Source organism: Nuphar pumila, chromosome 14, assembly GCF_984573655.1.
Source record: "Nuphar pumila chromosome 14, dmNupPumi1.hap1.1, whole genome shotgun sequence".
Taxonomy (NCBI): domain Eukaryota; kingdom Viridiplantae; phylum Streptophyta; class Magnoliopsida; order Nymphaeales; family Nymphaeaceae; genus Nuphar; species Nuphar pumila.
Genome location: NC_143262.1, coordinates 16,814,927 through 16,829,229, shown reverse-complemented (window position 1 = coordinate 16,829,229; position 14,303 = coordinate 16,814,927). Strand labels below are relative to the sequence as shown.

Genomic DNA, 14,303 nt, shown 5'->3' with positions numbered 1-14,303 from the left:
AAAAATACCCCTATCGGGTATTGATGTAATAAACAGAATATATATATATATATATGTATATATATATATATATATTTATATATATATATATATATATATATATATATAATAGGTACATTTTAACAGCAGGTGCGGCACTTGGATACAACTTCCTTTGTATTAGGTGAAGTCAACCACACTCAGGTCCATTTTTATCCAAAAGTAGATTCAATTAACCCTAATCAAGTCCATTTTTATCTATATTTTATATATAAATACATAAATGCACACAAATACACAGTGTTAACTTAAAACTGTTAAAAATTATATATATATATATCCTCCCCGCACCCAAGTTTTTTTAAAGTGCTACATCGCCGCATCCGCACCATGGGTACACCTATGTGACATAGGTTGCTATTGAAAATGTTGAATTAAGACGGGAATAATTTTCACATGGTCTACGCCCCAAATATGAACACGTGAGGTCTTCTCTTCTTTATAAATCTTCTCCCTTACTTCTTGAAGATGTCGTTGCCAAGATTTGCCAAGAGGAGACTCGACTCGGCATCACAAAAGGAGGAGGAGATGAAGTGTTGGCGGTCTCTAAGCCCAGCAACAACGTGAAGACCTACGTGAAATTCTTAGAGAAAATGAAATATATACCCTTTCCTCTTAAAATTTTTATTTCAAAAAGACCTTTTGAGTTAGTGCATTCGGATGTATGGGGACCCTCTTCGGTTATATCAAAGTGTGGTTGCTCTTATCATGTTGTTTTCATTGATGACTTCACAAGATACGCATGAGTCTACTTCTTTAATTTAAAATTAGATGTTTTTTCTTTCTTTAAAGAATTTCACATGATGGTCATAAATCAATTTCAAAGTAATATTTTTATTCTTAGATCCGACTCGGGTGAAGAATATATGCCAAATGAGTTTTCAAATTATTTTTAAAAAAATTGTATTTGTCATTAAAGATCTTGCCCTAGAACTCCACAACAAAATGGGTTGGCGGAAAAAAAATATAGACATATTATGGAAACCGCTAGAACCTTATTTGTAAAAATGTTTCTAAGAAGTTTTAGGCCAAAACTGTTTTGACTTCAACATATTTAATAAATAGAATGCCTTCTTCTTTGCAAAATATTTCTCCATTTAAAAAATTGTTCAAAATGTCACCCGATTTCAAAATATTAAGTATTTTTTGTTGTAAATGCTTTATACTTTCTCACAAAAATGCTAAATTATCTCCAAAGGCAATTGAGTGTGTCTTTATGGGGTACAATGAAAAACAAAAAGATTATCGATTGTTTTGATTCTAAGAAAAACAAACTTTATGTATCCAATGATGTGACTTTCTTAGATGTAAAAAATGGTTTTAATCAAGAAAGTAACAAAGAATAAGTAGACTATGCTTTCTTGTTTGATCTTTTGTCAAGGCAAGAAGTTGATTCCCAGGAATCAAATGATTGTGAATTAAATCACGATAATGATATTTCTTTGGAAAATAAGTTCTTTTACCGAACGCAGCAACTCTTTTCTACCGGACGACTCATAGGAGGTGAGAAGGGCCCTTGTTTCATCCCTCACAGTGTACTACTATCAGCCCTACCAAGCAACCACACAAGCTCGATCAGGAGATAGGGAGGATCAGACAGAACCATGAAATTCCTATTGTTCAGGGAATCCGATCGGTTCTATTAAGGGCATGTTGTATTGGTAACCAATCAAAATCTGGAGAAGAAACATTCACTTTTTGTTGGGTAAATAACATCCAATGCAAAGCGGCCTTTCATTCCCTTGTTTCGCCGCCTCACCACCACAAGCACTCCCCGACGAAGGGGGGATTAAAACGCCTTTCTCCCTCCCCCCCCCCTCGTCCGCCCTTGTCGCCTTCCTTAACAAACCCTCGAGCCTCCATTGCGCCGCCTTCCTCATAGAAGCCAATGGGTTGATCCCAAAGGTCGAATTCTATGGAAGATAATGTTGCAATAATAATGGGGCCATGAGAGACCTTATTAAGTATTGCAAAAGAAGGGGCCTGCTGATAGAGTTGGGCGGGGAGGTAATACTAGTTCTCAAGTCAGAGAGATGTCTGGCCCTTAAGCAGGCCCCCTTCAATTACCCATACTTAATTTGGACTTGTTATGCGCAATATGCCAACGACTCACTACTGGGTAAACATCTGAGCATAAAGATGCTTAATCAAATACATGCTCTCTATTGAGTAAACAATAGTAAAAACTTCTAACAGTTCAGATCGAGCATAAAACACCAAAAACTATGATTTTTAGAGGGTTATAATGATGACCTAATGAAAAGGGCAGCATAATCCCCATTCTTATATATATATATATATATATATATATATATATATATATATATATATATATATATATATATATATATATATATATTATGGTGTAACACTACGCGTTGATACAAAATACGAACTTTAGCAGTGGTCACGACCACTGCTAAAGCTCATATTTGCTCCCAGACAGACCGCTGCTAAATGTCTTTTTAACATACACTTGGACATGCCTGGGCGCATCCGATGAAAGGGGGTTCAACATTACCCTCTTTTGTGTGTGTGTGTGTGTGTGTATATATATATATATATATATATATATAGAGAGAGAGAGAGAGAGAGAGAGGTGTTGGCAAGCTGGAGACAGCACAGCTTGGGGCAATGTCTGTGAGAGTGGGAGAGGCTGGAGTCTAGTGATGAGATGGGGTGCATTGGTAAGGATGGTTGAGTGGATGGCCCCAAGGGAAGTAGGAGAGAATTAGGTGTGTGACCCAACGAAAGAAAAGGGGGACGAGGTGTCATCCTGGGAGAAGAGGGCCTCGTGGAGAGCAGAGGGAGAAATTGACATGGGTGATGTGGAAGAAAAAGCAGAACTCGACCAACAGTCGAGCCTTTTCCAGCTCTAACAAGAGAGTCATTGCCGGACCATCTTGTCATATCCTGATACCAGTGCTCGAGATGGACACCAAGATCCCGGTATCCATGTTAGAATAGTTGCGGAGACCCTCAACAAGGGGAGAGTGAGAGAGGGAATTTTAATAAAAAAATATAGAATTAATTTCAAAAAATCATGTTATATAAACACACTTTGAGAGCACTGAGTGGTAAGTAATGTTTTGAAATTTTAGTTATTAATAAACTGGTTTTGAAAATTGAATTTATCTAAAAGTATCTCTGGAAAACATATATCATTCAAACAGGCCTTGAGTTGTTCATAAATCATAAGTTTATAATTTGTGATAACATAAATGGTAATGGAGTGATGGACCATGAAAGGTAGTGTTTTGTAATATCCAACCTGAAAAGTTACCAAGTTTGTATTTTTCAACTGAAGGCAAGCCTACTTTAATGTTTTCCTTAGTAGATCCCTAACATCTCATCTCTGGTTGTATTCTTTTTTTCAGTTGACAACCATCTCCAACTTCATAGATGACACAACTTTTTCCAATTTTTAGAGGTGGTGGTCGGTGCACAATTTTTTTGGTGGTGATGGTTGATCTTTTTCCATTTATGGTGCTGGTGCTGACAAACTTTCTGTCATTTCTGTGCATATGTTACTTGAAAGATTCAGAAAAAAAGAAATCAAAATTAGGAAAGGGGGAAGCCAACATCAAGAAAATTCTGCCTTCCCAAAATCACCAATCACATCAGTTATTTGCCACCAAATCATTGCATAGATCACATCAACAGAACCTCTCTTTCCCTTCTGTTTCTTGTCAGTGTATTTCTGAGATAGATAGATAGAGAGATAGAGCACGGGTTTAAAAGTAAGCAACAAAAAGAAGAAAAGTTATTTGGATAAAAGATTGTTTTCATTTTCATTGGGTATTTAACAGGTACGTGATAATTAAGGAGGGATGTGCCTTTTGAAATAACTTCTGTAGTTAAATAAGTAAAATCATGAAACTGCTTGGGGAGGGTTATGCACTTTTTATGGGCATGAGTGGCATTTTATTATGCATCTTTAGGGGCAAATCAAATCTAAAATTTTATGAAATACCATTAGAAATGTTGTCATTATGAAAGAAATTATAAAGACAAGTTTTTTCTGTGATGATCATCCCCATTTCTTTTATGTGTATAATGGTTGGTATGTTTCTGGATCTGCGCAAAAAGTATTTTCCTAGACAGCCTAGGTGCACCAATAACTGCATAGATTGTCTATTCAAATGTTTAAGGAGCCTATTTTGTCTGCTTAATATACTTATTTTGCTTTATACGTGCAGACAACCATAGTTGTTATACCTGGACTTTCTGCTTGTTTTGGTAATGTGTTTTCACTCCTTGTAATAAAATTGATCTAATTCCAAGTTGGAAATTTTTAATGGCGCATTTTTTAGGCCTTCAAAAGTTATTTATTGTAAGTGAACCGTCCATCAATGTCCATGTCCTGGCATTGGATAACTTGGTGAAAGTATCAAAACAATTGCCAAAACAGCAACTATAATTGTTGTTATTGCATTTTTAGTGGCTTTGTCTTGGGTTGAGGCTTTCCATGCTGCAATACATCCATCAGATTTTTGAATATGAACCATGTTGGTGAATTTAAAAATGTATAAACAAATCCTGAATAGCATCGCTTTGGTTTAACTGTTTCTTTTCTGCAAATGCTTGAAAATAAAAACTAGATTAGACTGTGCCTAGCATGCAGTTTTAGCAGTGAAATCAAACTGGATTTCCTCTCAGATAAATGAACAGTGCCGATTTTTTTCCTTGAATACCTCTGCTGAATTTCCCCGTGCCTGATCAGCAATTCCCAAGATCTAAGTTTGAAATCCCCTGCCTATATTTCTGCTGTACATTTCTTCCACACCATGTTGGGACCAAGCTAGTAAGGGTTAGAACTATGCCTGTGAATTTGAAATGGAGTACCATGACCTTAGATTTTTCCTGTCAAAGCCCCCAAAAAAATCTCAGCTTTCAAAGTTGAGACAATGATGAGGGGCTGTTTGATCCATGAACGATATGGATTGAAGGTGAATATTTAGGTGAACGTCTGGTTATACTGGGTGGGTCCTAGAATCGACCTCTGCAGCATGATCTGATGCTTGTGCCTGAGCATCTGCTGGCGCAGCACAATGTCAATTCACATCCTAAGCAAAGTGAACTAGGTGCTCTACATTCAGGATGCTAGAAGTTTTGGAAAGTTTTACAGCTAACATTTCAGAAGATTGGTCATATAGTGACTTCAGCTTATTTGGGGAAAATACTCATTTCCGTCACTAGCTTCATGCATGCTTAATTTGAAGTTGATATGATATATGAGATAGGCTGCTTGTGACTACAAGGTTGCCCACCAGTTGCCGTCCTGACTTTCTTGATGCTTCTATTCTTCTGCACTGAACTGAGCATCATGGAGTTCCATATCTAATAGGTAGGTGAAGATCCACGTCCTTTGGCTGTTGGCTATACTTTCTCTGGCAAGTAGATGGAAAAGAGTAGACACAACCAATGGGTTTTATAGTCTGTCCTGTTACGGGATAAAAGTTGCATTCTTTTTTTGATATTTCCATTAAATTGACAATAGAGGAATTTGTTGGGATATGCTGTGGCAAAAATTTTAAACTGATTGTTGAATCATCAGTTGCATCAGATGGTGGGACATTGCCTCTAGCTGGCTGTCCAACTTAAAAGCCTGCTAGGGTTTTCAAAGAGCTGCTTCCTTCCCTTGACCATTGACTGTTAAAACTCGTGAGATTAGCTACCTAGGAAAACAACAGCTCTTTAAAAAAAAGGAAGAAAAGAGTGGGCAAAGGCTAGTTTCATCTTTCTTTGCGTGTATGTACCTTTTCTTGAACGGAAACAGAACTATGATTTTTGAAAAAATCCTCCTCAAGCTCATGTGGGAAAAAAAACCCAAATTTTAAAGGTGAAAAAGAGACTAATCACAGACGGTGCTCCAGACTACCCACTCTTTCACCCCTTTCCCAAAGTCTCCTCCTTTCTTAATAAAAAAACTGCATCAAAAGTTAAAGCCATGGTTGCCTTTTTTTTCCCTTTTCAGGAGAAGTTCCAAAACCATGGTCCCCACGCTTCCCTCTATCTGTTCAAAATTTTCTCACTGTGGTATTGCCTTTTTTCTTTCTTCTTTTCCCTAGTTCACAATTTCTTCTCTTCACTCACGTACAAATGCATATAGAGAGGTCATGCTTTATTTCTGCATCCAACCGCATTATGAAAAAACTCATTTATGACAAGTTGCTTCCCTTTTCTTTTAACCACATTAACATTCATTTTATATTTGCATGTAAGTTTTTAGAGAGAGAGAGTGTGTGTGTGGTGGGTGGGGGGGGGGGGGGGGCGGGCTAGGTCAACCCATTCTCCCTATTTGATCCAAAATTGGAACATACCTAAGCATCTGTTTGACGGATGGATATGGCTTCTTGAAAGCTAGACAGGGAAGATCGGTTTTGAATTATGGATCTGATCCGCTTCACTTTGACCGAATATACTCATTGTAACTTTTTTTCTTTTGCATCACTCAATTATTCCTAATCTGAAATTTTCATTTTCATCCCTATAATGAAAAAGGGATGAATATACGAAAACTGATGGTTTTCCTATAAATGAACAGGGCCCTTAGGGTGTGTTTGCATCAAGAGGAAGCATGCCGCAGAGCCTTCTACCTTTGAAAAGGATCGAAACATCCACCACCCCCACCACTATGCGAAAGGATACTTTGGAAAGAGGGGTTCCCTGTTGAAAACGGGCAGGACTTCGTCTCCGTAGGGGAAGCCTTTGCTTGCATTGCTGTTCATGCGTTTCTATAGAAACAAAGGTTTCTGCACCATGCAAACGCACCCTCAATGTCTGTGTGTGTAAGCACGAACTTGAGAGAGAGAGAGAGAGAGAGAGAGAGAGAGAGAGAGAGAGAGAGAGAGCACGCTCTTCATAGTGTTACAAGTCGCGTGATTGGCAGTTTGAAAGGTGTTAAATTCTGGAGCTTCTGACATCAAGGGAAAGATCAGGTGCAATGTGATTGTACACTTTTGGTATGCTGCTGCATTTGATCACCCACCATCTGCTGTTGGGTCTTACAGCTGACAGGCTGTATCCCAAAGATGAAGGGTGATCAGGTGCAGCAGCACACTAAAACTGTGCAAATCACATTGCACCTGATCCTCCCTCTCTGTCATCAAGCTTTCTTATGTTATTTTTCTATTCTAGCATTTATTTTTAGCTCTGCTGCCTGCCTTTCTCAATGTAAAATTGGCATTCTTGGTATTAACATGACCAGGCATATCTCAAATCAAAGAAAGTCGACAAATGGTCAGCAAGAGTAATTTTTTTTAACCTCCATATAAAGACCAGTAGGGGTATTTAACTCCTCAAATGGCTACCTGAATTTTTTATAATTCCAACGGTCAAATTCGTGTAACCATGGTGCCAAACATAGGGAGGGCATTATCCTGGAGTTAAAGACCCTCTTATAAAAATGTGGTAGAAAATTCTTTACCGCTTTAAATATGAGAAGATAAGGTCATATTGTATACATTCCATCGTCAGTTATATTCAATCCTCACCGCCTATCTCACTTCGGAACTGTGCATGGTGCATCTCGCTTGGAATGTGTGAAAGTGAGGCCACACACACCTCAGTGGTGATGGAATATAACCAATAATTTGGTCATATATAATATGATCTGTGTGCTCTCATTTCACCATTGAGCTTCCTAACAGCAAGGGTTGCTCCTCAGTGGTTCAGATCACCAAAAAAAAGGAATACCATCTCTGTTATTGCACATGTAGATCAATCAAACATTCGCTAGCAGTAGGTCTCATACATGGTAAAACGGGAAAAAAAAGGTGGTGAAAAAAAAGGGGCAAAAAACAGACTGAATCATTGCAGACAGCGGAAGACTAAATATGCTTGATCAGTTGACTGACTGGACCCTGTAGAGCCACAGCTGTTGCAGGGTCTTGTTTAGTACTGAGGTCTGACAGTTGGGTAGAATTCCATCATCTGCATTAAAAAAGCAGCAGGTTGGAATCCAAAAATTGCAGAAATTTCAGGAAAAAAAATCATTAAGAACTAGGGTGGAAGACCCCAGTATACTGAACGAACAAGAGTCAAGTCCATAGAATCAAATAGAATGCCGCCTTCTTGTGGAAAACAGTGAATAATAATAACAGAGCTTACATTGTAAAAAGAACGAAAGAGAAATAGTTAAACTGTTTGACAACATGAATCAAGAGCAAGAGGGGGCTCCCATAAGAATGTTGAAGACCTATATGGAAGAACCCGAATCTGCAGATATATTAAGTGAAATCCAAACCACAAATTAATCAGCTAACCATGGTCTTGGGGGAACAGAAAGAGGAACCACAAAAAAGAAAAATAAACTAAAAGAATCAAGAAGAGGGAGAAACATGGCAAGAGTTCAATCTTGTTGAACATCAAAAAGACATGAAAATACAAAAACCACTGACAAATTCAATGAATATGTCAAAATTTCATGAATTGATTGCAGATGGTGTATGTGCAATTAAGTTACCTGTAAGTATTCATGAATTGGTCAATGAGAAATCTGAAGAAGCCATGGGGATGGAAATTGAGAGCTGGGTGGTCGAGAAAGACTTATCATTGGATTTATCCCCATGGAAACCAGACCATGAATCTCTGGCTTTAGGCCAATCATCAAAGAAGCACCGAAGTGGCTTCACTTCATGCACCCTCTCTTCTTTAACGTCCCTAGATTGCTCTGCCATAAAATCACTTCTCAGAAAGCAATGCTGCTGCTGCTGTTTTGGAAGACCTTCAGTCTTCACAAACTGTGGGACTTCATTCTGTAGGACACAGCCGTTCCTGTCTTTCTTCTGATCAAGAGTGCCAAGTTTGAGTGGCATTAAACTCCATTGGTTCTCTTGAGAGGAAGCCTCAATACTTCTTGAACCATCTGAACCTTTTGAGAGGAAGGCATGCTCATCTACATCCTCTTTCAGTGCTTGAAAATACCTGCAAAAGGCATCTATTATCTCATCATTGAATGATATACAGTTTTCCATCTATATGCATTTTTAGTGGGTTTTCAGCCAACCAAAAGATCTAATCATTAACCAACTACTTTTGTTAACAAAACAATGTGATTTTTGTGGTGGGTTTGAGACCAGGATCGGTACAGATGCAGTACCTGTATTCCTTATATGATGAAGAGTGTGATACTGTGCCAAGGGTTAGAGAGGAAGAGGAGGAAGTTGAGCCATGCAATGCTTGAAATGGGACACTGTGGTGATTGGTGACCACTAGAGAAGACAAGGATGAAGAGGATGGTTGAGTTATTGAAGATGGGTTCACTTCCACATGCTTTCTTGAACGGTTCCGGCCTCTGTGCATGTGCCGCTCACAGTACTTGGAGTCCAGAAATGCTTCCTTGGAGCACCTCCATTTCTTCCCGTCTGTTCTCCTGCATCTGCCAGGTTCAGGGTCTGCTTTCCTGCCAAGCCCCATCTGCAAGCAACCCCATCCTCCTAAAAAAAACAGAAAATACTTGAAAACCAAAAAAAAATGAACAAGGAAACTCAAACAAACGAAAACCCGTATCTTTCACTCAACATGACATAAAACCATACACCACAACAGATCACAAAATGGACTAAATGTAACCACACTCCAAATCATCAAAACCACAAAAAAAGGGGATCAGTAGTAGAAAAGAAGAGATCTTACCAGTTTGTTGATGAAAAAGGGATGCAGAGATGGAATCAAAACTTCTTCTTATTGGCAGCAGGAGTTCAGGAGGAACAGGGATTCCAGCCACCATGTATTTAAAGATGAGAGCTTGGTGTTCAAGTTCTTGCCATTGTGATGCAGTAAAAGGGGGTTTGCTCCTTGTATTGATCATGTCCTTCGGTAGATTCAATACCCACCTAGAGGAAGAAAAGGATGGTGAGAGTGGTAGCACAACCAGCCGAAGCAGCAGCAGCAGTAGTAGAAAGAACAACTAGCAGTCTGCCTTCCCTTTTCTCTTTAATCTCTGTGATAATCCAGAGATTTCAAGCAGAGTGGTGTGCTGAGTTTTTCTTGGTGGCAGAATCTTTGGTGAAATAAAACTAAGACTCTGCTCTGCTGTTTGCTGCTGCTGCCATTATGACTGCAACGCTCTGCCCTTGTCTCTCTGCCAACTCTACGGAAACCCATAAAACATATGGGGATCAAAAGAAGAGAGAAAATAATAAAAATTAAAATCAGAAAACTATCATTTCTCCCATAAAGCGTCTCTTCCCTACCTCTTTTATTTTTTTCCTCCCTTTTTATTGTTTTTCGAGTTTTCTTTTTCCGTTTTCCACCTGAAACCTATTACAACAATATGACTTTTTTAATCATGAAAATGGGCGTTGTGTAAGAGAGAGAGCTTCTGCCTCCAGGCCATAAAAGGTCTTGTCAGACATGAAGTAGAACTTTAATAGCGTCAAGTTTGAACTTTAAGATAGGTATACATAATATGCATTCATAATTAAATATAGCATGCACCAATACAAAGATTCATTCAAAATAAACTGTTCCATGGCAGCATCTTACCTCCTGGTTAGCTGATTACCACCCTAAAAAAAATGAGAGCAGATCAAATGATCTAACAGATCACTTTTAGAAATGTCATTAGGCATCCTCACCGTCCACAATGTACACAAGTACCATGAAGTCCTTATGGGACGAAGCAATGGACGGTGAAGATGTCAAATCACGTGATTTGACAGATCACCTGATCTACTCTCCCAAAAACTACCATGGTTGCTTTTATTTACTACAAATACCCCCATCTTGGGCCAAAAACAACTATGCATATCCCACCCCATAAAATGTTCTTCCATGAAATATGACAAGAAGTTATGGCTATTTATGTAAATATAACATGGATGCTGTTAATGCCATTGGCAGTGGAGGGTGTGTTGTGTTGTTACTTTTTGGGCGTTAAAATACATGGCTGCTTAGCTGAAAGTTACAAGATTATCCCTGCATTATTTCCAAATATTTTGCACTTACCTTGTTTATCATAAACATGTTTAATTCAGGTTAGGCTTTTAGCAGAAATATCCACCACCAGTAGGGCAAGGTAAAAGAGCCCAAACATAGGGTGTTCATGCTCAGCTGGCCCTTGGAAGGAGCCAAACTGAGCTCAAGCTCGTGGCAAACTTGAGTTAAACCAGCCGAACTAGAGCCAACTCATTTATAAGATTTTTTTTAAATTAAAAATAATAAAGTTTGTACCCTAAACCTACTAAGCTAAGCTTAAACTGGTCATTTACAAAATAAATATATTGTTTTAAAGTTGTATGCAACAGAACTTGAACTCTGAGCTTATTTCTTGCAGGCCAAGCTCTTCTACCATGTACACTCCATGATATAAAATGTATGTAACATGTATTTGTTCTTGGTTAATACGCCTATACGAGCTGAGTTGAAACAAACACCTGCTATTCATGTTCAGCTTGCCAAGCCAAGCTTATTTCACAAGTTTGAACGAGCTCTTTACAAGATACACACTAGCCGAACAACAAGCAGCGTGTTTTGCTTCCAGCAAAGGTCGTGATTATGTTAGTCTCTATTTAAAAGATGCACATTCATCCTAAAAAAAAAAGTGGAGTGTGTGTGACTGTCAATGCTGAGTGGGCATATTGTTCAGGTGCAGGTGCAGGTGTAAGGGTTTATGGGGGCAATCTTCCATGTTACCAGTTCTGTTCCACTCATCCCCTATGTCATCCCCCATCTTCATACCCCTCCTAAATCTTATGATGCATGCAAGTTGTTTTGATCAAAGCCCGGCCTTATAGAAGGATTCAGCATAGTCGATTTAATAAGAATTGACCCATGGATCATATTTTTTATGAAAAATATGATTTTTTAAATCATAAAATTATGTGTTTTGTCAACCGTTGATTTTTGAGTCTCAAAAAAACTGTACACAAGTCGGATTTCATCAATTTAGATGTCAATCTTTAGTAAATGAACTAAGTATATCACATATGTAGATTCCGATTTGATCAAAACAACTTGCATCAATGAAATCCCAATGAGGGGTATGAAGATAGGGATGATATAGGGGGTGAATGGAACGGATTCGCCATATTACACCTTCCCATTTCTGAAGCTTATGCATATTTAGTTGGAAATAGGAAAATTTTGAAAATGGCTCTTTAGGGCACAACTTACTAAAATGCCATCTTGTATTCATTCAAACGTTAATAGTAAGTAGCAGAAGATGCTCTGCTTAACATGGGGCCCTCTGCCATTTTGATGGGTGCCAACAATACACATGTAAGTTTTACCGTGAAGAAAAGCAGCCCATTAACACCTCTCTTTCTCTCTCTTTATATATATATAAAAAGAGAGAGAGAGAGAGAGAGAGAGAGAGAGAGAGAGAGAGAGAGAGAGAGAGAGAGAGACTTCACATTGTCGGGTTGGGAGGGTGTTCATCTTGAGAAATGTTGAGATAACATATAATGTGAAGTCTTTCTCTCTCTCTTTGAGAAATGTTGAGATGAATGGTCATATGAAGTGCCTAGACCATGATATCATAAGGTGGCACAATCACCCATAGTAATGAATAGCTTTTAAACTGTCTTAAACGGCTTCAAATTAAGGCCAAAGTTTCGGCTGTTTGCTTAATCTAAAGTTATAAATGTATACTCTAGCTTACTTAATAAAAGACATTAGATTAACCATTTCTCATGTTTAGATGTGATTTAGAGCAATAAAAAACAACAGCTTATATTGTATAATAACTTGATAAAATAAAAATCAAGGTTTCTGATAAAATTGATTCAATTTAAAGCATGTTTGTTTGTGAATAAACAATGATGAATACATCTCCAGGTATAAATTAAGCAAAAAAATACATCAACTATGTTTTCTAGAAAGTTTAGAATGGTTGATGATATAAACTGTTTAGGAGGAGTCTCTCTCTCTCTCTCTCTCTCTCTCTCTCTCTCTCTCTCTCTATATATATATATATATATATATATATATAGATAGATAGATAGATAGATAGATAGATACATGAGAACTGAACATATTACGCCCTATTTCTTGTTCTGCCCCATAGGTTTTAAGTGTTTATGATAGATCTAAACTGTTGAATTGTTTAGCATGCTCGATTTAATGAGAATCAACTCTTGGTTCATGTTTTTTCGATGAAAAAACATGTTTTTCTGAGCCGACAAAAACTGGTACCTTCATAGCCATTGATTTTGGATCACCAGAAAAACCCGTATATAGGTCAGATTCGGGCGATCCAAAAGCCAGTTCCCACTAAACAAAACCTATAGATCACATCTATGATGTTAGCCGTGAGAAAAAATACATAAAACTATGATTCTTGAATGGGCCTAACGAGACCTAACGAAAAAAGGGGCTTAAGGAACACATTATATATATATATATATATATATATATATATATATATATATATATATATATATATATATAGAGAGAGAGAGAGAGAGAGAGAATTGAACATATTAGGCCCCATTTCTCATTCTGCCCCATAGGTTTTAAGTGTCTTATGATAGATATGAACCATTAGATATGTTTAGCATGATCGATTTAGTGGGAATCGACTCTTAGATCATGTTTTTTTGATGAAAAAATATAAATTTTATGAGCTGAGAAAAAATGGTACCTTTATAGCCATTGATTTTGGATCACAGAAAAAACCTGTATACAAGTCAGATTTCGGTGATCCAAAAGTTGGTTCTAACTAAACAAAACCTATAGATCACATCTTCGGTGTTAGACACGAGAAAAAATATCTAAAACTACGAGTTTTGAAGGGGCTTAACAAGACCTAATGAAAAATAGGGCCTAAGGAATGTGTTACTCTCTCTCTCTCTCTCTCTATATATATATATATATATATATATATATATATATATATATATGTGTGTGTGTGTGTGTGTGTGTGTGTGTGTGTCTTATCTCCTAAACGATTCTAGACAGCTTCAAAAAGAATATCCGTAAGTGTTTGCTGAACCTAAACTTATGTAAAAAAAATCTATAAAAATTCATGCTTTAGATGAGGTATTTTTCATGTTCAGGCCAATTAAAAATATTAATAGCTCATATCATATGAAAAGTTTATCATAAACAGACCGATTTTCTTGTTAAATTGATTTGATGTAAAGCATAATTTTTAGTAATCATATCTATTGGTTTAGATTAAACAAAATACTTGTAACTATGTTTTATTAAAGCATTTAGGACATTTATGAATAGAACTGCTTATGGCTCCGTGTTGTAAGATTCAATTTTCAAGAGGATGAAAAAATGGATGGCTTAAAATTCATAATGATCAGCAT

General features: G+C 37.4%; 1 protein-coding gene across 1 annotated transcript; it reads right to left on the bottom strand.

Moving 5' to 3' along the window:
* Positions 1 to 8,516: 8,516 nt before the first annotated feature.
* LOC149816511 (growth-regulating factor 5-like) lies at positions 8,517 to 9,017 on the bottom strand. Its single transcript, XM_089986910.1, has one exon. The coding sequence runs from the start codon at positions 9,015 to 9,017 to the stop codon at positions 8,517 to 8,519; it is 501 nt and encodes a 166-aa protein (XP_089843036.1).
* Between the last annotated feature and the right edge of the window lie 5,286 nt (positions 9,018 to 14,303).